At 35.8% G+C, this 25,500-nt stretch overlaps 1 protein-coding gene across 2 annotated transcripts in view; it reads right to left on the bottom strand.

Moving 5' to 3' along the window:
- The window catches only part of CWC22 (CWC22 spliceosome associated protein homolog), a 64,188-nt gene that overhangs the window by 23,914 nt on the left and 14,774 nt on the right, over positions 1-25,500 (bottom strand). For both annotated transcript variants that reach the window (XM_027556245.1, XM_027556254.1), the window contains exons 2-11: positions 23,104-23,239; positions 18,044-18,111; positions 16,606-16,716; positions 13,862-14,101; positions 8,127-8,255; positions 5,597-5,765; positions 5,267-5,320; positions 2,943-3,078; positions 2,638-2,844; positions 2,482-2,544 (exon numbers count right to left, since the gene is read on the bottom strand). In XM_027556245.1, the coding sequence (XP_027412046.1) occupies positions 2,482-2,544; positions 2,638-2,844; positions 2,943-3,078; positions 5,267-5,320; positions 5,597-5,765; positions 8,127-8,255; positions 13,862-14,101; positions 16,606-16,716; positions 18,044-18,111; positions 23,104-23,130 (1,204 nt within the window). In that variant the 5' untranslated portion in view covers positions 23,131-23,239. The remainder of the gene's footprint in view (positions 1-2,481; positions 2,545-2,637; positions 2,845-2,942; positions 3,079-5,266; positions 5,321-5,596; positions 5,766-8,126; positions 8,256-13,861; positions 14,102-16,605; positions 16,717-18,043; positions 18,112-23,103; positions 23,240-25,500) is intronic.

The raw sequence follows: 25,500 nt of genomic DNA, 5'->3' as shown, positions 1-25,500 counted from the left end.
ACTTGTGTGACAGAGGTGCAAGATGAATTACTTATATTTTTCATTTTTACTTTAAAAAATGGCAAACAAACTAGAGTTATTAGGTATTTACCAGATATTTTCTAAAATATAAACAAAGTAATACTGTTATTTCAAGGAAAATAACCAACAGTTATTTTCAGATATTTGCCACAATCATCAAATGAGTCTTCAAGAGAATATCAGAATTCTGGAAAACACGTATCTATTCCTATGAGCTTGACAGCTTCCCAAAACATTAAGATTTTTCTGATAAAGACAGGTGGTAATATGAATAAATGTGATTTTTTGAGAATATATTAATGTGTCAATTTAATTTGGATAATGTTAACCCGTTAATACTTGGAAGATGTGAATAACTTAGTGCATCAGTATTTTCCAAATGACTGAGGAAACATGTTACAAAATCATGCTTGGGTAAAAGATCCATTCAAAGTGACAGGCCAACAGATTTTAATGTTAACAAAATAGGAACATTAATGGATGTAATTTCAGGTTTCACAGTGCAATCAAATCATTAGAAACTACTAGCTATTAAATATTTAATCGGAATAGTGTTAAACAGAAATATACACAATTATAATTCTGAAAAGGCTATACTCTTCCCTTTCCAACTACATGTCTATGGTGAGGTTAAATTTCCTTCATATATTTCAATCAAAACAACCTACTGCAACAGAGTAAAATCAGAAGCAATATGAGAATTCAATTTTCCCATTAAGCCAGACACTAAATTGCACAAAATATTTAAAACATACCATTCTTTTTCTTAAATTTCTTTGTTCATAATTATTTTTATAAAAACATGTAACTTTTGCAAATATGTACTAGGTTTATTATTGTTATTTTGAAATGACCTAGTATTTTTTATAGTCTCCCTTTAAATTTCTAGTAAGTAAATGTCAATAGATATAACCCACATAAACAAAAGCTCTTTGGAATTCTCAATAATTTTTAAGAGTATAAAGGGATCTTGAGACCACAGAGTTTAAGGAATGCTATAGTAAAGAAAAATACTACTTTCTTGGCCAACTGCCAAGAACCTAATAAAGAAATGGATGGGGAATTCCCAAGTATAAAAAAAGGAAGGAAAAAAAAACAAACCTCTATACCAGGTATAATAAGAATTCTACAAAATTATTGGTATCGTTTAGGGAGACTATGGAGAAGGAAATGGCAACCCACTCCAGTATTCTTGCCTGGAGAATCCTGTGGACGGGGGAGCCTGGTGGGCTGCTGCACAGAGTCGGACACAACTGAAGCAACTTAGCATGCTTGCATAGCAGGGAGACTATAGAAAAAGAAATTCATACGAAAAGAACAAAATAGATTGAAGGGGTTTCTCTATGTTTGGAAACTAAATTTATTAGAGAAAAAGGAATCTGGCATGTCCCTATTGTACCAGATTTTAGGATAATGTATAAAATGGGAAGCTTCTTACACTTTTACTTCCCCTTCAACATTCTCCTTCTAAGAATGATTAAAGCACAGAATGCAGCAAAGACAGAGTTCTACATCTCTGCTCTCTCTTCCGAGGAGCTTTCAGAGCTGTAAGTATTTGTTAGGTAAAATCACAACTCAAGGAAAATAAACTTATAAAATTATTATAGAATTATAATACGTAAAATAATATAAATAATTATATATTAGAATGATGTAAGTAGCTCTGAATATTAGCTTTAGTAGAAAAATAATGACACACATTAAAAAAAAACAGTACAGTGTCTAAATACATGCTCTGTGGTAAGACAAAGTACTGTATTTTATTTATCTTTACACAAACATTTACTCCTGTATCAAAAAAGTAACTTACTCTAGGTGACTTAGCTAGTAATGGCAGAAACAAAATACAAACCATTATCTAAACAAACAGTGCTTATGGTATACTAATGATGTTCAAATGATAATAATCAATTTATCCATGAAGTATATTAAGCTACCATGATTGATTTTATCAGAAAGATATAAATCTGCCCTCAAGAAATAATGAAGTGTAGAACTTTATAACACAGTATAGCACTTAATCAAATACTAAATTGGTGGCAATTTAAGCAGCAACTCTTAACTGGAAGTGAGGTTAAATAACGGCCATTGTAATACATGGATATTTCTTAAGAGGGATGAAGCTGAAGAGTTACATAATTAAATAGAGAAAGAGGAGAAGGAAAATGAGTTAAATAATTTAAAAGTAATACCATGGGTAGGACTTCCCTGGTGGGCTATAGTCCTAGGGTTGCAAAAGATTCTGACATGACTTAGAGACTAAACAACAGCAACAACAACACCATGGATAAGCACTAGAAAGAAAAATAATGCATGGGCAAACGGTGAAAAGAGAATGGCTTCACAGAGCAAAGATTCCAGTAGGCAGGGGTCAGAGTGATCTATACCATTCTATCAGTATCACACAATTAAGTAAACTTCTTCTTTTAAAAGGAAATTATTTTTTAAAGTTCTACATACCCTTCTTAATAGCTCTGTACTTCTCTTCATTCTCCATAAAATTAGGATCCATCTTGAAAACATCTCAAAAATAAATAAACACAAGTTAAGTTAGTGTTTATTTTCGATACTGACATTTGTTTGTATGCCACTTCCCAATGCCCACCCCTGACTTACTAAGAACATCTTCTGGATTATAGTCGTCTTCCAGAGGAAGCATATGGGTGAACTGATCATCTTCTTCCACTAAATCAAGTCCTTCTAGGATAACAGGGTGGTCCTTGAATCCATCCTTCCTTACAGCAAACATCACTTCAATCATATATTGAACCCTTTTGTCAATTTCAGACTCATGGAGAATGTTTCGAAGCCGTTCAAATATAGCTAAAGTTAAACACAAAGAAAATAAAAATAAACACAAAGCACTACATATAATAATACTCAAACTAAAGCTCAATCTCAAACCAAGGATATATATTTACCATTGATCCCTCTTGGTGACACTTGTGTTAATTTGAGACCACATTCCTTAAGAAAACCAATAGCTACTTCAACACTGTCATCTGTTGGTCTTTCCAGAAGCAAAGTGAGCATTTCTAAGCATAAAACTTCATGAGCCTTGAATAGAAAGAAGACATACAAAATGCTTTCACCTGTATTAATCTACTACTGATGGTAATTTTAAAAATTAGTAAGTCTAGTTTTTACAGTGATGGTATTGTACATATGATGAGCAAAGTTTCATAATGTACATAAAAATACTCCAAATATGGGATACAATTTTTCTTTCACTTCCGTTATGCATCTACAAAGAATTTCCTGATGATTTTTCCAAAAATCTTAATTTACTACACTGGATACTGGATTACTACATCTAGTTCTACTGGATAGAACTAGATGATTTATCTCTAGCAGAAATATTCCTCTTATACTCTCTATAATAGAAAGATACATTATCTTTAAGAAATGTCATAATTAACCTCAAAATAGAAGTTAAAGTCATTTATTAATTTTTAATCTGAGATATTTTCATAACTACTATATGAAGAAAAGTAACATGATTCTTTTTATAATATCCTCCTCCATGATCACAACTCTATATCCATTTCACAATTCATTCTCTCAGCAATTCTGTTAGCAAACAGTTCTTAAATTACATGAATACTAGTTTTCTCAGAAAATTTCTTTCTATAGTTTATAGCATACAATGACAGTTTTGAATACTTCTATTTTTATTTAAATCAAACTCTACACTGGCCATGGTCAAAGTTTAGAATTTTATAAACACCACCAAGTAGAGAGGGAATAAAAGTATATCGAGAAGCTTTGCTGTAAAAGAAAATGGACTTAGGAAGCGTGTTTAAAAGACCATACATATGCCTTTTAAAAACTAGACTCTTACTTGAGATGGAGAGACAACTTAGGAAAATATCCTCTTCATATCTAGCACAATATCAAAAATAAACATTGCATTTATTTTGGGAAGACAGGCAAGATTGAACAGTCTTACATTAGGGATAAGAAAATACTGCCCTGTACCGCAGTTTGGAAGATGCAAAATACTTATCATTTTAACTGGTTTATGTGAATGCCAAAAATATCTCCAAGTATAATATATATTCAAAAAGTGAAATATATCTGTGCTGTTATAGTCTGTGAAATTAGGTTTACAGACATGTAAAGTTATGTTTCTGTGATCTTAAGTAGAAAATTATCATTGTAATATGACTCGGTTAAAATCTAAAAGGTTTCTTAAAGTGAGTACCAGAATTTCATGTAGCAAAGAATTAAAATATTATTAAATGTTAGAGAAATAAGATTAAGTCTGTCTTCAAAATTCTTCCTCTTATTTATAGATATAATTTTTAAAAATAATACATATCTGAAGGAAAACTGTGAGTATGGACAAGAGCAATTTTACTGTTTTCATTTTTAAAATGTGGCTCAGCTGGTAAAGAATCCACCTGCAATGCAAGAGACCTGGGTTCAATCCCTGGGTTGTGAAGATCCCCTGGAGAAGAGAAAGGCTACCCACTCCAGTATTCTGGCCTGGAGAATTCCATGGACTGTACAGTCCACAGGATCACAAAGAGTCAGACACGATGAGCGACTTTTACTTCCCCCTGGAGAATGGAATGTCAACCCACTCCAACATTCTTGCCTGGAGAATCCCAGGGACAGAGGAGCCTGGGGGGCTACAGTCCGTGGGATTGCAAAGAGTCAGACAGTAGTGAGCGACTGACACATAACCTAACTTAAGATAACAAATCAAAACTCTCAGTGGATAAATAAAAAAATAAACACAAAAACTAAATAATAAAATGATAAATTTTTGCATTTAAAACAGATTAAAAGTATTTAGTACACAATATTTTATAAAATGATTCTAAGAATATGAGTATTTACATATACCATGTAGTTATACATATGAATATACATATATATATGCAGTTGTGGGGAATAGCATTTTTTAAAGAATATCAGCTGTTAGGCTTTCTTGAACACTAGGTACAGGGAAAAGAGAAGAAATAGTACCTTTTAAAATAAAAACACATTATAGTCTTTGAAGGAAAAATATGCAGTTAAGTAACCACGTAGAGTATTAAGAGTTTGATTAATTTACTAACACTTGTCCTGGGTTCCTCTTTACATTAAAAAATGCATTTATTATAGTTCTAAAATTAAAATATCATTCAAGATACTTTTCTGAAGGACTGTAAGTCAAAACAAAGTTCTCACTGAAGTGGCATCAAGCCTGTGGTCTAATGGCACTGAATGGCACCAAATTTTGAAAATAATTACTTACCACATTTTGATTAATAAGATGTGCCACAAATTTTGAAGCTGTCAGACAAAGTGGCTGGAAAGGGAAATTAGAGACAGTTAATCTATAAACTAAAACAAATTTTCATTTATCTATAGTCTACAGTTTACTTACACACTCTACTTAAAATATGTAACATGCAAGGTAATTTTAATGTGTTATAAAATAAAAATTAGTATATGTGAAAACATGACATTTCTGGAACAACAGAAATCAACATCGCTTACTAAGGTTGATTCTTAATTACTATGGTTGATACGGTTTATTAGTCTGTTATCTGTAGCAGTCTACCTACAAGTCGATTACATATACCTTATCATTTCTCCGATAGCCTTTTCGAAAATTAAGAATTAATCTTTTGAGGATTAACTCTCCAATTTGTGGAAATTTCGAGTTGATAATTGCCACTAATGCTGCATAAACATGGGTGAAGATTGGAGAAGCACTCTGTGCTTGCAAAACAGATCTGGATAGCAGGCCTCTGGTTAAAAGAGAAAAGAAAAGGAGTCAACAATACTCACTGATTTCATTAGAAGGAAAAAAATTCACCTAAAATCCAGCTATATTCAGTTCAGTTCAGTTGTTTAGTCGTGTCCGACTCTTTGCGACCCCATGAATCGCAGCACGCGAGGCCTCCCTGTCTGTCACCAACTCCCGGTGTTCATCCAAACTCATGTGCGTCAAGTCAGTGATGCCATCCAGCCATCTCATCCTCTATTGTCCCCTTCTCCTCCTGCCCCCAATCCCTCCCAGCATCAGGGTCCTTTCCAATGAGTCAACTCTTCGCATGATGTGGCCAAAGTATTGGAGTTTCAGCCTCAGCATCAGTCCTTGCAAAGAACACCCAGGACTGATCTCCTTTAGGATGGACTGGTTGGATCTCCTTGCAGTCCAAGGGACTCTCAAGAGTTTTCTCCAGCACCACAGTTCAAAAGCATCAATTCTTCCACGCTCAGCTTTCTTCACAGTCCAACTCTCACATACCATACATGACCACTGGAAAAACTATAGCCTTGACTAGACGGACCTTTGTTGCGAAAGTAATGTCTCTGCTTTTGAATATGCTATCTAGGTCGGTCATAACTTTCCTTCATCTTTTAATTTCATGGCTGCAATCACCATCTGCAGTGATTTTGGAACCCCCAAAAATAAAGTCTGACACTGTTTCCCGATCTATTTCCCATGAAGTGATAGGGCCAGATGCCATGATCTTAGTTTTCTGAATGTTGAGATTTAAGCCAACTTTTTCACTCTCCTCTTTCACTTTCATCAAGAGGCTTTTTAGTTCCTCTTCACTTTCTGCCATAAGTGTGGTGTCATCTGCATTTCTGAGGTTATTGATATTTCTCCCAGCAATCTTGATTCCAGCTATATTACTTCTCTATAAATCATCATAAGAGCTAAATCAGAACTAAAATTTCACTACCTTTATCTAGAGGAAGAAACTGTCTTACTAATAAATTAAAACTGATTTTGAGGAAATAAAATTTCAATCTGTACTTATATAAAATAGATTTAATATAACTTTTTTCAAAATTTTTTCTCTCTAAATATAAATCTTCTTTTCCAGTTGCTGTTCATTACATCTATTCATGAATTTAAGTTAACTTCTTATATTAATTCACTTAACATTATCAAAAGTGAAGGGAGAAAAGACCTGCTTCAAAAGTACTGAACTTTGACTTAAAGTAAAATTTCCACTATGAAATTTTATATGAAATTCATATAAATTAATTCTGTGATGAAAGACAAATTGGGGTGGTTTCCATCTAAAAGACAGGCTTAAGTCTACTGTTCATGAAAATAAAAGTGAAAACAATATTCCTGAGAGATAAAGACATACGTAAGCACTGAAGAAATAATGCTAAAACAAGGACAGGAATATAAAAGGTTCTACCTTCTAACTCATTTTGAAATGCACATGTTTCTATCAATGTATACATTTGATAAGAAGAGAGATACAAAACGGGCTAACTGAAGAGTTATTTTTAGCAATGTAATAACAAACAATATTTGATTGTCAAAAGGCAGAAAAACTATCATCTGTCATACCTAAACCTGATACTCATCGTTATCAGGTTTAGGTATGACATCTGAATCACTAGAGTAGAAACTGAAAAAAGATAACTCAGTTTATAAACAGTAACATCTTAAATTACTCTTCTAACTTTTGAGTCTGCTTCTTTCTGAATAAAATGAGAGTGCTTTCCCGTGGCTGCCTCCCGGTCACCTTACTAACCCCCACCACGTGCTACACCTTACTTTATATATATATATATCCCAAAGTTTTGCACTGATGATCTGGGTCATATGGGAAAATAGTCCTCAGATTTTAAAATAAATAGAACATAGAATATTTCTATTTCCTGATGAGTTAAAATATCACAACTACTTAGAAACCACACAGAAAATGGTTGTTATTCCCTTTTGCTTTTCTAAAATTTATTACTTATCTTTCTCATTTCTTTCACATTCCTACTTTGCTTTCATTAGAAATTAAACTGGTGTGAGGAGCACTTTGTGTATATATAAAGAAATTAAATATTTATTTTTATTCATGCGTTTAAATTATTGGAAGTATTCAGTCAATAAATAACTGTGCCAAAATCATTATATGACATCAAAGCTTCTCAAACAGTAAAAACCCCACACAAGCTCTAATAGTTGAGTTTAAGTTATTTGTTAGTAGCTTACATATTTATAACAACTGCATTTTAAATACTCCTTGAAATTTTCTTTGAAATAAAGTAGCATAATAAATGAATGATTACTTTTCATGTAGATATTACTTTCCATTGAAAAAGCACTATGAAATACTACAAATAAAACAGCCAATGCTTACCTTCCTCTGACTATATTTTCTTGAAGAAGTTCTTGAATAATAATACCGATATTGGAAATGTTGACTTTGTTGATCAGGCCATTGATAGATTTCTTCAGGGCTTCCCAGCTCATCCTCTGATATGCCAAGCTAAAAAGAATTGATTTTAATAAAGATGAAAATTCAGTCAACAATTACAACAAGAGGTTATAAGAACACAAAAAATACTTAGTGTTCCTTTATTTTTGAAATAATTTTCACAAAATGACCCAAAAGAACAATAAAATATATGAACACGTGGATATAGAAATTACACCTAAACCATATCTTATTCTCCATATATGTTATACTCATTTACAAATTCCTTTTAATAACATAATAAAATAATACAAGGATATGTAAGGATAACATTATTCTTATGTCCATATATGTGTGTATTAGTAGCTTGGTCGTGTCCGACTCTTTGCAACCCCATAGACTGTAGCCCACCAGGCTCCTCCATTCATGGAATTTTCCAGGCAAGAGTATGAATGGGTTGCCATTTCCTTCTCCAAAAGGAACTATAAAAAGAAAGGAAGTGAAGTCGCTTAGTCATGTCTGACTCTTTGCGACCCCATGGACTGTGGCCTACCAGGCTCCTCCATTCATGGAATTTTCCAGGCAAGAGTACTCGAGTGGGTTGCCATTTCCTTCTCCAGTCCATATATATTGCAATTTATAACATTTATTAGTTAGATTCAGTACATGCTTATTTTATAACACTTAATTTACTAAACTTGCCTTTAAAGGAAATGTTTTAAAGTAAAAGCAACTATTTTTTATTTAAATTACAATATATAATACCTAAATATAAGCTGTAAAAAGGAAATTTGGTATTATGTTCCTTCTCATAAAAGCATGACAGAAGAAAAAAATTAAGTGTTAAACCATAAAGAAATAGTATTAATCATAGAAAAAGGGAAAGTCATACAAAATCATGGAACTGAAAGACTGTACTAAGTATATTAAAGAACATCTGTATATTTAAGCAGTAGTCCCACAGGCTTATTAGCTGAATGCTAGATGGCTACACTGTTTTTTTTTTTAACTTCGAGCATAGGTAAATTATTTAGTCTAAATGGGTTTCTTTAGGTTGAACTCGGTAATATCTAAGGTCTTTTAAAGCTCAAATTCTACAGTTTTTATAATTATTTCTCTGTGGAATATGATTTCAGGTGCAAAAAGTCTCAACCTTTCCTTATATTTCTCTGGCAGTCTGGTGAAGGTGATGAACTTCTTAGAATAATGTGTAAAAATATATAGGATAACAAAGGATACCAATCATATTGAAATAGAGCTTTCAAAGGATGAAAACAACAAAAGTTTGATATTCTATGTGCTTCTTAACACATTATGTAGCAAGAACTGGTAGTAGGCATAATAGCTTCTTTAATTCAAGTAGCATAAACGGTATTTTGAGGTATTTGTAACAAATAGTCTGTTAATACTATGGTCTGCTGCCTACATTCCTGATAGAAATGTTAAACTACATCAATTTTAAAAGATGCAATTATTTCCAATTCACATTCATGGACTGCCTGAATTTTACCCAATGACCTCTTGAAAGTCTATAGGTTAAGATTCCCTGTTTTGAACTTTCCTACACTGTTGATGATTGACTATGCCAAAGCCTTTGACTGTGTGGATCGCAATAAACTGTGGAAAATTCTGAAAGAGATGGGAATACCAGACCACCTGACCTGCCTCTTGAGAAATCTATATGCAGGTCTGGAAGCAATAGTTAGAACAGGACATGGAACGACGACTGGTTCCAAATAGGAAAAGGAGTGCGTCAAGGCTGTATATTGTCACCCTGCTTATTTAACTTATATGCAGAATACATCATGAGAAACGCTGGGCTGGAAGAAACACAAGCTGGAATCAAAATTGCCAGGAGAAATATCAATAACCTCAGATATGTAGATGACACCACCCTTATGGCAGAAAGTGAAGAAGAACTAAAGAGCCTCTTGATGAAAGTGAAAGAGGAGAGTGAAAAAGCTGGCTTAAAGCTCAACATTCAGAAAACTAAAATCATGGCATCTGGTCCCATCACTTCATGGAAAATATATGGGGAAACAGTGGAAACAGTGGCAGACTTTTTCTTTTTGGGCTCCAAAATCACTGCAGATGGTGACTGCAGCCATGAAATTAAAAGACGAAGGAAGTTATGACCAACCAAGATAGCATATTCAAAAGCAGAGACATTACTTTGCCAACAAAGGTCTATCTAGTCAAGGCTATGGTTTTTCCAGTGGTCATGCATGGATGTGAGAGTTGGACTGTGAAGAAAGCTGAGCACCGAAGAATTGATGCTTTTGAACTGTGGTGCTGGAGAAGACTCTTGAGAGTCCCTTGGACTGCAAGGAGATCCAACCAGTCCATCCTAAAGGAGACCAGTCCTGGGTGTTCATTGGAAGGACTGATGCTGAGGCTGAAACTCCAATACTTTGGCCACCTCATACGAAGAGTTGACTCATTGGAAAGGACCCTGATGCTGGGAGGGATTGGGGGCAGGAGGAGAAGGGGACGACAGAGGATGAGATGGCTGGATGGCATCACCGACTCGATGGACATGAGTTTGGGTAAACTCCAGGAGTTGATGGAAAGGGAGGCCTGGCGTGCTGCGATTCATGGGGTCGCCAAGAGTTGGACACGACTGAGCGACTGAATTGACTGACTGACTGACACTGTTGATGGGAATGTAAACTTGAGCAGCCACTATAATGAACAGTATGGAGGTTCCTTAAATAGAATTACAATATGATCCAGCAAACCTACTTCTAGACATACCTCCAGAAAAGACAAAAACTCTAATTTGAAAAGATACATGCACCCCAATGTTCACAGTGGCACTATTTATTAACACAATAGTTAAGACATGGAAGCAACCTAAGTGTCCATCAACAGATGAACATATAAAAAAGATGTAGTATGTCTACACCATGGAATATTACTCATCCATAAAAAAGAACGGAATACTGCCATTTGCAGCAACATGCATGAACCAAGAGATTATTATACTAAGTGAAGTAAGTCAGAGAAAGACAAATATTCTATCGCTTACACATGAAATATAAAAAAATAATACAAATAAACTTATCTACAAGAGAAACATTCACAGATACAGAAAACATCTATGGTTACCAAGTGGAAGGCAAGGGAGGGATAAATTAAGATTATGGGATTAACTGATACACATAAACAAGAATTTACTTTGTAGCACAGGGAACTATATTCAATATCTTATAATAAATAAAAGAATCTGAAAAAGAATATGTAACTGGGTCACTTTGCTATATACCTGAAACTAACACAATATTATAAATTAACTATGGTGGTGGTGGTGTAGTCGTTAAATTGTGTCCAACTCTTACGACCCCATGTCTGTAGGCTGCCAGGCTCCTCTGTCCATGGAATTCTCCAGGCAAGAATACTGGAGTGGGTTGCCATTTTCTTTTCCAGGGGATCTTCCCAACCCAGCAATCAAACCTAGATCTCCTGCATTGCAGGCAGACTCTTTACCAACTGAACTACAAGGAAGTCCCCAAATACTTTAATGAAATAAAAAAAAAAAAAGAACTCCTGTTTTAGAGTGCTATACCAGGTATATCAAGGAGGTGGTGGTGAGAGCGGTCTATACTGGTAAGAAACCGCATTTTATCACCGACACTGTCATCAGCAAACACTGAAGATAAAAAGCAGATGGCAGTTAATTTCATCACTGTTTCTAAATTCTCTATAGATTGCACATTCCCTTTCTGCCTGCATCTGAGGTGGAACTCCTCCTGCCCTCAACCAACCCTTTGGTATGTTACTATACAGAGTAGTAAGCTTTATAGATTAACAACTAGCCTGATCAACAAGATACTGCTGATACATAATCACAAACTCTTCCATTAAACTTTGGTCAACAGACAATAATCAAGTACAACTGTACTTCTTAATTAGGAAACCTACAATTAACCTGATTTAGTATCTGCTGAGGAAAGACTACACTTCTGTTTCCTTTATAGCCTATAGGCAGAGTTCAACTGTATATAAAATTATCTTCTAAGAATCTACTTAAAATTGCACATATTATGGATTCTGCCCGCATTAAAAAGAAGACTCAGAGATTAATGACAATGCTTTCAATCTTTGACAGTTAGGATTGCTTTGAATGGGGTCAGAGACAGTACATATTTTTCACTAATACTTCCACTACTGCCTGCTATAACAGCAGCATGCCTGCATGATCATGAAGCTCCCAAAACCCACACAAGCAACTTTCAAATCCCTTCTCTACATAACACTGCAGGCATCACTACCAAGTGCTAGTCTATGAAACATAAAGAAAAACTTAGTGTTTTAATGTCATTTAAACGTCCCCTTCTAGCTCATAAATTTTTATACTTTATTTCAAATATTTATAACTTATTTTATAAAAATGACGTTTCTACCTCAAGCTAATTCTTACAACAAATTTATATTTCATTTATATAAGGTTCTCAAGTACTCTCAAGTTGCCATGAAAATACACAACAAAGATGTAGAAGACTTTCTGGACTCAGCTGGAATTGTTTTTCTTATAAGTATACCTACCTTCTATCCCAATCTTTTTCTTGACTACCTGGCAACTGAGTGATCATTTCAATCTTAGGCCACAGTTTTCCTGGTTATTATCTCACTTCACTAGAGAAAAAGGCCTTGAAAACAGCTGCACTTTTCTACATAGTTTCTCATCATTTCAATTATTTTGAAAAGGGAAGGAAAGGTACTTAGAGAGAATGGTCACATATGAATTTTGATTATTTGCCTCAGTGTGGCAAAAAACTGTAAGATGTTATGGTCTAAAAAAAGTAGGGAAAAGAGAAAACTGTCAACTGCTTCACAGGTTAGTATAAGGGCTGACAAACTACACCCAAGAGCCAAATTTAGCCTACAGCCTGTTTTTGCAAATAAAGCTTTATTGGAACACAGCCATTCTCATTTGTGTACATGTTTTATCTATGGCTATATTCAATAAAATAGTGAAGCACGCATCCTCAAGTTACGTCCAGCTCTTTGAGATCCCATGAACTGTAGCCGGCCAGGCTCCTCTGTCCTTAGCATTTCCCAGACAAGAATACTAGAGTGGGTTGCCCTTTCCTCCTCCAGGAAATCTTCCCGACCCAGGGGCTGAACCCACGTCTCTTACATCTCCTGCACTGGCAGGTGGATTCTTTACCACTGTGCCACCTGGGAAGCCCTATAATGGTGAAGGGGAGTAGCTACAACAGACAGGATAATGCACAAAGCCTAAAATGGTTACTATCTGTCCTTTTATAGAAAAAGTTTGCCGACTCCTGGTTTGGTATAATTAGAAAGATCCATTTTAGTTCTAAAATAGTACTCTTGATTATCAATGAAAAATGGACACCACTAATAAGCATACAACTACAAAAGGAATGGTTTGAAAACAGTAAAAGAAAAAAAAAAAAAAGATAAGTGACCTTTCCTCAGACTTTTCCACTTATTCATGCAGAAAGTAAAGACGTTAAGAGCTGCTGTCAGGGAAAATATTAAGCAGAGCTCCAGTGGAGCTTCTGAAGGCAGGAAGGAAAGAAGTATAATTTGAGGTCTCTATCATTATGGACTCTGCATGTAAATTCTCAACAGTCAAGGTTAATTGGAACATAGATGACTTTTTTCAGTGAGAGTGTCACCGCCTTATATACTTAGTGGTATTGACATGCCTGTTTTTATCTGTAATCTGTTCCTGCATCATTCTGAGTTTTGCAGGAGGAATATACGCTCCACCAGTGCGAGTAAGAAGAGGATCCAGCTCCTCTTTCTTCTTCTTTGCAGTAGGTTCATCCTGAGCAGAGGAACTCTGGGTTACCGATGGTTCTGGGCTTCTTCTCCCAGGAGATGGTGATTTCCGGGACCTCTTCCGATCCACATCTCTTTCTCTGCGTTTCTCTCGGTCTCTACTTCTGTAATACATGTTTTTGATGGAGAAAAGATGACACAAAATACATTCTTAAATGAACTGCATACCAAATGAGTGAGACCATTTGGGGGCCACAGATTCAGATAAGGAAAAGGGGTTTGGTAGTGCCTCACAGAGAAAATGTAACTTAAACTAGGTCATCAAGGCTCGAGAGGATTTACATTGCGGGCAAGGTGGTGAGGGGGTGGGGGTGGGGAGGGGAGGGAGGATAGCATTCTGCAACTAGTAGAAGACAGAATAACTACTAAAAAATGGAGCAAGGTTATTTAGGCCAGAATAAGTCAAAACAATAAAGAATAATGTATAACAGCAGTTGGAAAGATGAGTTCGACTCAGAATATGAAATCTTAAAAGACAAGCAACAGACTAAGTTTTTTTATCCTGCAAGTGATAAGAAATCATTAATAATTTGAGTGGGATAGTAACATGAAAATAGTATTTTCCAAAGACAAATTGGCCTGTGATGTATGTGATAAGTTGCATAAAGGAGAAACCAGAGTTAACCTCCAATAATAGCAATTTAGGAGTGAGACTGTTATCATAAATTGTAATTTGTTTCCTGATAGGACTGGCAATTTATTATAAATCTCAAAATATCAGAACCTTCTGATTATTTTAGACAATGTGAAAAAATAAACCATTTTCTAGCCACAAAAACTCTTCCCTACTAATGCAGGTGACTACCCTTTGTAAAATGATTATATAATATTTTCAAACTATCAAGAAATAGCAAGAAAGAATGAATCTTTGCTGTCTGCTCTCTTTCCCCAGTGAGAGTTTGTCCACTTGGCTGCTTGCTACATACATCTGCCTAGAAGCTCCGATTATTCTGTTCATGCTTTGTGTAATCACGAGTTATATGAATAACTATCACTGTACTACCAGGAAAGCACTTAGTAGATTTTACCTAAATCTAGAGGGTATGTTTGAAATAATATGTCTTAATACATGGAAAAGAGTGCTTCTAGTCACCTACCCAGGTAGCTGTGGACAAACTGTTTTCCAACTGAAGCACAGTGACCTGAGTGACCGCCCCATGAAGACACAGCCTGTACCTACCAACACAATGTGAACAGTGGTAGCGGGAAAGTGGTTCCAAATAAAAACCCCAATTAGTCAAAGGCAGGTGCTCTGAACTCTAGCCACTGCTTTGTAACTGAGTTGAACATTTTACATCTACAGGAAAAAGCAACTCATTTTATATCTATTCTCTGTAGAGAATAGCTACAGAAGGAATTTACTGACACTGGTTATGATTCTTCTGAGAAACACCAGGTAAAACTGCTTGTTGGCTGGTAAAATTGTGTCCTTATACACTTATAGTGTTTCTCCTTCAGAGTGCAGAAGTAATAGTCTTCTCAGTCTAAACAGAAATATTTCTCAAGTGTTTTTCTACTGTTAGCCTTTATAGTCTACATAATAAACAATGTGCTTACTTCACAGTGTGTGTGGATCAAATCAAACTTTGTATACAAACACTGGACTAGACAAGGAATTATAGTGAAGTAATACAGTCAGGGACGGATATAAACATAGGCTCTGGAGTCAGAATTGAGCTCAAATCTCAGTTTCATTATCTACTAGACAGATAACAGCAACCTGAGGTAACAATCAGTTCTAACCCACTTCCTTATATGTACATTGTGAGGTACAGTACCTAGTATATAGGAGTTTTGACAGCATTTGAGAAGGTCTGAGAATGCCTAGCTCACCAATTATGGTGGTAGCAGCTGCTCTTATTAAAGTGTCATTACGGTGACAGCAGATAAACCTGTCTTTTGGAGGTTAATTTAATCTGACATTTATACAGACAGGTTACATGTTAGAAAGTAAGCAGTGAAAAGGAAATTTTGGCTGCAGATATCAAATAATGCACTTGGTTCCAAACCATGGAGAAATCAGATTAAAATTCTAGTGTGGTATAGTCTAGGTAGTCATGGAATAGATGATATGAGAGAGACATCAAAAAGGATATAGAACTATGTGAACAAAAGTACATGGTAGGCAAGTTTTGGAAACCAGATGACTAATAAAGTGGGCAGTCAAGTTCTCTAAGACTCAAGTAAGAATAATTTATACTTAGAAAATGGTAACTTCATTCTCAATGTCCCTCTGCCATTATGTAAATTAAGATCATTCAATATCATAAATGACTTTCATTCAGTAAACAATCTCTGAAACTCATATAAGCCAATTCCTCATATAGCACAGTATAATGAATAAAAGCTTGAGACCTAGAGTCAGACAGACGAGGACTTGTCACTGACACACTTTTAAAACATGAACAAATGACTTAACTTCTCTAAGCTTCATTTTCTTCATCTATAAAAGGTATATATTTACTGTAATAAGAAGCTAATTCACATTAAGTCCTTATTAGAAAGCCTGGCACCTAAAAACATCCACTTAATGCTAGCTGTGACTATTATTATGCATAAAGAAAATTTAAACAAGTATGTTTCTATAGTTAAAATATGCAATACTAACCGTGACTCCATGCTACTATCATAAGAACGTTCTCTCCTTGAACGCTCATAGTCTGACCTGCTGGAATCAAAGTAACCTCTATCCCGAGGAGATCTTTCTTGTTCTATGTATCTAACACATAAAATAAGAAAACCAAAGTTACAAGTTGAAAACAATGATGTTATACTTAGAATAAGTCATATATTGGTAATAGTGATGTAACTCTATGACTGTACAAAGTCCTATCAAGTAGATCTTAACAAACAGATTATTTTGTTGACATCTATTCACTTAGTCATGATTATAAAAGCTTTCCACTGGTATGCAAAAAAACAACTCCTGGAATTCACTTAACCAAGCCTGACATCCTGGGCATACTGTCCTTAGCAGAAGATACATATTTGCATATCATATACAGCTTAGTGGGGACAAAGCTGTCCTCCTGCTGTCTAGCTGGCTCATTCTATCAAAGTACTGAACAGTGTCACTGGTTGGCCTCCATAAAATCCAGTTATTCCACTCCAAAAGGCTATTTTTCTCAGCTCCTATTCTTAAAGTCATATTGTTAGATATCTGTGAGAATGGATTGAATGATCAGCAAACAGGGATAGTTAGTATAAAATCTGCCTTTTGAATCTCAAAAGTCAATAAAGTCAGAGAACCTTAAGAGAAGTCAATACATACACACATGATAAATATACACAGTAATATAATCTATGTTTCATATGCATATCTACAATTTATTTGCATACACACATATGTGTGTATATGTCTATAGAGAGAGTTTCTAAACAATATATATAGGGAGGAGGTGATCCATGAAAGATAGTAAGTAGATGCAGAACACAGTAATTAACTTGTGTATAAAGCAAAGGTTTTTTGAGACAGCAGAATGGAATATGAACAAAGTACACAGGGAATAAGAGATCAGACAACTGGAAGAAAATCTAGAGGATGCTTCTCCTTTCATAAATTCTTTTTCAAGGTTATAGCTTACTAAGTGAAATAACTGAAGTCATACTATGAAGGCATGATGAACATTAATGGTAACATTTCTGGGCCTTTGAACTTAACACAGTTGTGGTAAGATATATATAAAAACATTTGAAAACTATAAAGAGCCATGTAAATATAAAGGATTAGTATTAACAGTAAAAGCACTTCAAAATAATGTGATTTCAACTAAACTTTCCATTTTATAAACTTCTATGCAGTATTTGACATATTAAAATCATTCTCCTTCACCTAAAAATTTTCATAAAAATCTAGAATTATTTACTAGAAATTCCTACAACAGTCATTCAAGGATGATCTGTTCTCAACCCCACTCAAGTAATATTTCCTGTAAAACCATCAAAAAAAGTTAGTAAACCTAAAATTAGAAAACTAAGAGCTAAATAATTTCTTAAACTTGTCAATAAAATTTTAAATGGTATTTAGAACACATAAAATTGTTTACCTGTCTTCTGGAGAGGAGGTCCTTTGATATGAATTATAATTTTCCCGTCTGTCATGACCAGAAGAATGCTTTCAATGGAAAAAAAGAGGGGGAAGGGAAATTTTAAAATTCTGTTAAAAAAACAATGACACATGTATCTTGGAAAACTGGAAGTGCTTTAAAAATTAATTCAAAATATGTTTTTAAACATAAAATAATTTATACTACCTAAATAGTATATAAGATAAAACAAAATTTTCAGGCCATCCCAGGTAAATGTCTGTGGCAGTTATGTTTACTATAGATCAAATACTGTCTTTAAACAACAACAACAACAAAAAAACCCCTCAAGGTTTACTAGAAGAAAATAATTCTTAAATTTTCGATGTCACTTAGCTAATATTTTATTCCTATGTAATGAGATTAAAATAGTAAAGAATCTGCCTGCAATGTGGGAGACCCAGGTTCAATGCCTGGGTTGGGAAAATCCCCTAAAGAAGGGAATGGCTACCCACTCCAGTATTCTTGTCTGGAGAATTCCATGGACAGAGGAGCCTGGCAGGCTACAGTCCACAGGTCGCAAAGAGTCAGACACCACTGAGCTACTAACACTTTTACTTTCAATAAGATTTAAATTTATGGAACACCATTTTCATAAAGGCCTTTCCTGGCGAATACCACGACCAAAGGACGGAGGTTTTCTGTGGTTATGCCCAAGTCTTCTATAACATTGCACTTATGTTCTTATCTCCTTTGGCTTAAGAAAACCATAACATTAGTCCAGGTTACCAAATCTGGACAAAACAAAAGAAACGGACTAACGTATTTATGAAAATTCAATTTTGTTTTCAGCAAACATTATTTAAGTGTCTGATACAGCCTGTATGACACTATGGTAGGCTGTAAAGATTTAAAAAATATGACTTGTAAAATATAGCTCCTAAGCCAAATCCTTTGAAGAATAACATACAAAAAGGAAACTTCAATGTAATATGAGGCTGAAGATACATGTCACAATGAGAGAGAGCTATGAATTATCCAGTTTAAGAACATTTCCTAATTTAAAAATCCATTTAAGATGCCAAAATATTTATAAACAGGTAAATTTTTAAACCACCTATAAAAATGTTCATATTGACAAGCTTATTTTTAAGAATTAAAATGACTTTAATTAACTGAAAGGAAATACAGTATGTTTTCAAAGAATCTTAATCTTGAAATCTAAGAACAAAATAACTCAAATAATGAGTAATTTGTTCCACATACTGACATGCTTGCCTCCTTAATGGGAAAAAAGTACATTCAAAAATTGAAAATTATACTGCAAAGAAATGTAAACAAGCTCCAACGCCGTCTTATGTTACTGCTGTCAGTGCCTCAGTCACGTCCAACTCTTTGACCCCACTGACTGTGGCCAAGCTTCTCTGTCCAGTCAAGAATACTGGTTGCCATTCCCTTCTCCAGCGGATCTTCCTGACCCAGGGACTGAACCTGGGTCTCCTGCATTGCAGGTGGATTCTTTACCGTCCGAATCACCAGGGCAGCCTCGCTCTTACGCTATGACTACTTAGCAACAGTTTGAGTCTATTATCACAAGTAAATTAATTGCTAATACAATCTCCTTAAGTATTGAATTTTTTGAATGCTGCTGCTGTTGCTAAGTCACTTCAGTTGTGTCCGACTGTGCGACCCCAGAGACGGCAGCCCACCAGGCTCCCCCATCCCTGGGACTCTCAAGGCAAGAACACTGGAGTGGGTTGCCATTTCCTTCTCCAATGCAAGAAAGTGAAAAGTGAAAGTGAAGTTGCTCAGTTGTGTCCAACTCTTAGCGACCCCATGGACTTGCAGCCTATCAGGTTCCTCTGCCCATGGGATTTTCCAGGCAAGAGTACTGGAGTGGGGTGCCACTGCCTTCTCCATGAATTTTTTGAGTAATATACACTAATTAGACTAATGTGTGCTGGTGAATAAACATGTGATCAAAATTTATAATTTAAGGTAGTCAGTCTGGCTATATTTTATACTGAGTGCAAACATCTTAAAGTCCGGTTTCTAATATCTATAACTTTTAAAAATTCTTTCACTGGGCAGGCAGCATAATTAAGTAGAATTGTTCTGCACAACATCTGTTGTGAGCAACTGTTCAATATGACACAGGCTTCCATAAAACTTGACATCAAGATCCTAAACCAAATATGGAGCACAAGATTCACGCAATTCATGGTAACATCAAACACAGTATTTACTTATTTTTTATAAGACACACCCGTTCCTCCAGCCTAGACACTCTGGGGGATACAAAAGATAGGAAAAACCTTCAAGGCGATTAGGATCTTAGAGGAGAGATGATTATAAAGATTTCTACAGTTAAAAACATCAGATTATATGTGAGACAGATAGAGAATAGCGAGGAGAAGGGGAAGGAGTGGGGAGAGAAAGAAAACAATAAAACTGCATTCTCTACTTTTCTTTTACAAAACATGACAATTATTTTGATTACATTAGGGAGAAGGCCTCAATTCTATGCTAATGATTTTTAACACATCTCCACAACATCTGTTGTGAGCAAGAGGGAGAAATCAAAAATACTGAAGTCATGACTCAGGATTTCATAAATGCGATCAAGTTAACAAATGACTGGCACATATAGTCAGTGCTAACAGGAAATCTTAAGTAGGACCAAGCACTGGGGTACACAGTACCAAGAGTGACAGTGAGTAAAGGGGAACTTGAACTGGGTTTCAGAACATTTTACTTAGTGAAAAACAAGTTAAAAGTTTGATCCAAATAATAAGAACCTGAATTTCCCTCTTTTCCTTATCACAGAGGTTGGATTCGAAGTCAGAGCAGTAGTTGATGGTAATATATTGTTGAAATTACCTTTAAAAATTCTCTAAATCTTTCTTTAAGCAAAGCAAATATGGTACACGGAGAAGTCACCTGTAGTCTCTGACAATGTAGACAGCAGTGCGAGGAGGTGATAGGAGCAGGAAGCCTGTGTCCAGAGGCTCTGAACATCCCTTAGGCTCAGGGAACAAGTCTTTAGAACAAAAAGAGAGGAGAGGCTGGAAGAGTTAGGGAACTTGCCTCTAACCGACTAAGGAAGCTACGGAAAGTCAATGGAAAAATAAGGAATCGTCAGCTGAAGCCTCCTGAACCTTACAGATGAGGCCTCAGAACATCAAGAGGATCTGAGGTAAGAATGGACCCAACCCAGCTAGTGGCCAACAAGATGGAGAGACGAAGGCAAATGAAACTGAGAACTGGCTGAAGAGGGTTGAGCCACTAACAGTGAACAGCTTGCTGGGGACATTTCCCAGAAGATCCATGTGGACGACAAAAGGAGCACGTGGAGAGGCCCCGTCGAGAGAAACAGGAAGAGGACTCTGAGAAAGACTTTTCGCTCTGTGTAAAAGGCAGAGACTGAACTGAGTGCTCTTGTCTAACATGGCTCAGTCAAGAGCCAGTTCTGCACAAGGTCTCCTTTCTCCTTAGGTCCCCAGCTCCTACCACAGTCTGCCATCTCCTAGGCCCACAATTAAGTGTTTAACTGTCAGTGGACCAATGAATACAGGTTCCAAAGAGGCAGTATTCAGAACGCTATATGAAGAAGGTATCTACTGACAGATGGCGCCAGCTTCTGGGACAGCGAACGCCCTGTCAAAGGAAATATGTAAGCACAGGCTGGATGTCTACCTAGGAGGGAGGACTGGACAGTGTCTTCTCATACTCAAAAGAAGTTTGAAGAGATGGCCACAGAGCCTGTCTCGGTCCCTAAGCATACCAATTCATTTTGTTAAGCATTTATGACACCTCAAGCCTGGTACCTAGTGCCTGCTGTTAAGGAGCTCCTATCTCACACTAAAGTAGGTTTAGGGGTGCAGAGGTGGTGGAGGAGCGGAAAGGAGAAGTGTCTGTCTTTATAATCAAATAAAAATCCACCTTCCCCTTTACTGACTCCAAGATACAGGAAGTAATGTGCCTGCTTGTAGATCTATGAACTACACACATTGGCAAGTAGATCTGTGCAGCTGAAATGAAAAGGAAGGAGAATGGTTTGCTCTTCCACAAAGTCCACTCAGAGTCAGAGGAACAGGTCTGAAGCAGATGGAGTTACAGTTCTTGTGACCACTCTGACTACCTCTACTATTCTACTATTCTCAGAACCTGCTCGAGCCACACTGGACTCGTCAGTTTTGCCTCTGCTGTTCCCTTTGCCTAGCACACTCCTCTCCTAGACATCTACTGGGCTAACTGCCTCATTTCCTTCAAATGTGTGCTCACAAAAGCCCCCTTGCACTGGGCCCTCCCTATTGAAAGCTGCATCATCCAATTGCTACTGATCAACCTTACCCTATTTCTTTTCTCCATAGCACAATCTAGCATTTAACACTGTGAAAACACTATATAATCCACTTACATATTAAGTTTATGATCTATTTGCTTTCTCCACCACTAGAATGCAAACTTTACAAGACCAAGGAGTCCTGTTTTATTCACCATTTTACCAAAAGTGCTCAAAACAATCACTGGGACAAAGTAAGAATTCAGTGAATATTTGGTGAATAAACGAATGTATAATGTCTAAACTACAGCACAAAATAAGTAGCCCATTTATGCATCTGCAATATGCAACAAGAGGTTCACTTGTAGACAGACATGCAAAAACTGTGACCAACTGAGAAAGCAGACAATCATCTTCCATTTTATACTCATGCAGGAAATAATGCTCTTTAAGAAGAATGGCGGAATTTCCTGCTGTTTGTTATTTTTCTTTTATACATACATGCTCACTCATATATACTTTCTTGATTTACACACACATGCACACACTCATACACATGCACGCACACACACACACACACACACACACATCCTCCTCCACCCCTGTATGTTCTCTCAACCAACCACTTGACCATCTGGCCAAATATCTAGAGTTGAAATTGTGTTAAGTTCAATGTGTGTACGACACAACTCTACCGTCTGATTCTACTGTCCTAATTACAGAAATGCATTTTTGTTTAAAGGGTAGATGAACGACTACAAATTTATGTTCTTTATTATAAGTTTCAAACACTTACCTTTATTTGTGCCACACTGCTTTTCATTTTCTTTTGCCAGTTGATCTGATATGTCAAAGACTCCTTAAGCCGGCCCAAATAAATACCAAACAGGATGAATTCCTTGACAGTTTACCTTTCTGTCTGCAAATGTCACCTGTAAAATATACCAAAATAAGCCTTTGTTAACACTAATAAGTGTGTAAAATAATGACGTCATTATTTTGGTAATTTTTGAAAAATGTTGAACTCAAAGTTATGTTCATACACAACTGCCATTCACGTATTTTATAAGAATTGCATATCAATAGTTTATAATTTAACCCACTCCAGTGTTCTCGCCTGGAGAATCCCAGGACGGGGGAGCCTGGTGGGCTGCCGTCTATGGGGTCGCACAGAGTCGGATACGACTGAAGTGACTTAGCAGCAGCAGTTTATAATTTATGGTATGGTGTAAGGTAATGAAATCACAAAAGTGAAATAGAAAAAAACATTAAAAGAGGTAGAGAATATAGAGTAAAAACTGTGCTCAGCACTAAAATAACTGAAAACAATTTTAAATAAATCTAATTTGAATTGGAGAAAGGATGATACAGATTATCTCGTCCAATCCTTCATTTTAAGGATAAGAACACTGTCAGATAAGTCATTTCAATGTTCTAAGTTATAACAATGTTCTAAGCTATAAAACAAGCTAGCAGCAGACTAGAAACCTAGCTTAAGGACACCTGACTAGGTATTCTTTTCACTGGACCACACACACAAATAATCTAGGCACTATAAAGTACAGTGATACAGAGTTGCCATCACAATGCAGTTGAGGAGGTATACAAATCACTAAGAAAAGTCTCCTTTACCATGGTTATCATGCTATCTAGATTAGTAAAAACAAAATATAGCTGATTCTTCACAAATGTATCTATCTACAAAGTATAACTGCAATCTAAAGCATATTATTGCTCAGGGACTCCCAGAGCAGAGAAAGCCAGAGAAGGGAAGTCCCATGTGCTCAATATACTCTCCCAAATTTCTGACTACACCTGCACCCATACACATACTAAACCCACACACATACTGAACAGAGTCCCGCTCAGGATCACAGAACTGAACAGAGATGTGAACAACTCAAGAGACAGATGGGTTCAAGAGATAGAATTTGCAACTTAAGCCTTATCAAATAATCGCCTAAAGGGTCCCCATTCCTCAGGGGAATACACCAGAATCCAAAGTCTTAACAGAATAGTAAAACGTCCACAATATAATTAAAAAACAACTTATCAGATAACTGTGGCCCAATCTTGAGAAAAAAGACAATCAAAGAAAACCAATACTGAGACACCAACCCAGATGCTGAAATTAGCATAAGAGGTTTTCAAAGCGTAGTCAAAAGTGAAAAGGAAAACATGCTTGTAAGGAATAAAAATATAGAAAATTTCAGGGAAAAAAAAAACAACCCAAAACAAAAAATGAACCAAAGTGAAATCCAAGGACTGAAAAATACATGAAGCAAAAAAATTCACTGGACATACTTAAGAGCAAAATGGAGATAAAGGAAAGCCAATGAGTTTGATGTAAAATCATTAGAAATTATCCAATCTAAAGAATAGAGAGAAATTTTAATGAACTGTATCAGGGATATGTGGGACAATATCAATGGGCATTGTGTAATTAAAGTACAAGAAGGAAAGAGAGAAAGAATGGGATAGAAGAAATATTTCAAGAAATAACAGCCAAGATATCCCCAAATTTGATGAAAGACACAAATTTACAGATTCAAGAAGCTTGAGCACTCCCCAACAGGATTAAGAAAACCACATTTACACAAATAGTTATATATAGTAGTCGTAATCAAACTGCTGAAAACTAAAGATAAAGAGAAAATCCTGAGAGCAGCAAGAAGAAAAAAGAACACATTATATATGGGGAATAATTCAAATTATTTCTGACTTTTCTTTAGAAACTAAGGAGACCAAAAGACAGCAGAATAATCTTTAAAGTGTTGAAAGATTAAGAAACTGTTAACTTTCAGCAAAAATAATCTTAAGAATGAAGATGAAATAAAGGATTTTTTCTGACTGAACAAAGCAAACAAAAACAACTAAGAGACACTAAGAGAATGCATCACCAGCAGACCTGCACTGCAAGGAATGCTAAGGGAAATAATCCCAGATAGAAGTATGGCTTTTCAAAAGGGAAAGCATAACACTGGAAATGGTAACTCTCTCAAGAAACATAAAAGACTACTTTTTCCTTTATCTAAAATACACAGATCTGTTTAAAGCAGAAACTGTGTTGGAGAAGACTCTTAAGAGTCCCTTGGACAGCGAGGAGATCCAACCAGTCCATCGTAAAGGAAATCAGTCCTGAATATTCATTGGAAGGACTGATGCTGAAGTTGAAACTCCAATACTTTGGCCA

Source organism: Bos indicus x Bos taurus, chromosome 2 (assembly GCF_003369695.1).
Source record: "Bos indicus x Bos taurus breed Angus x Brahman F1 hybrid chromosome 2, Bos_hybrid_MaternalHap_v2.0, whole genome shotgun sequence".
NCBI classification, from domain to species: Eukaryota; Metazoa; Chordata; class Mammalia; order Artiodactyla; family Bovidae; genus Bos; species Bos indicus x Bos taurus.
This window is presented reverse-complemented; position numbering and strand designations above follow the sequence as displayed.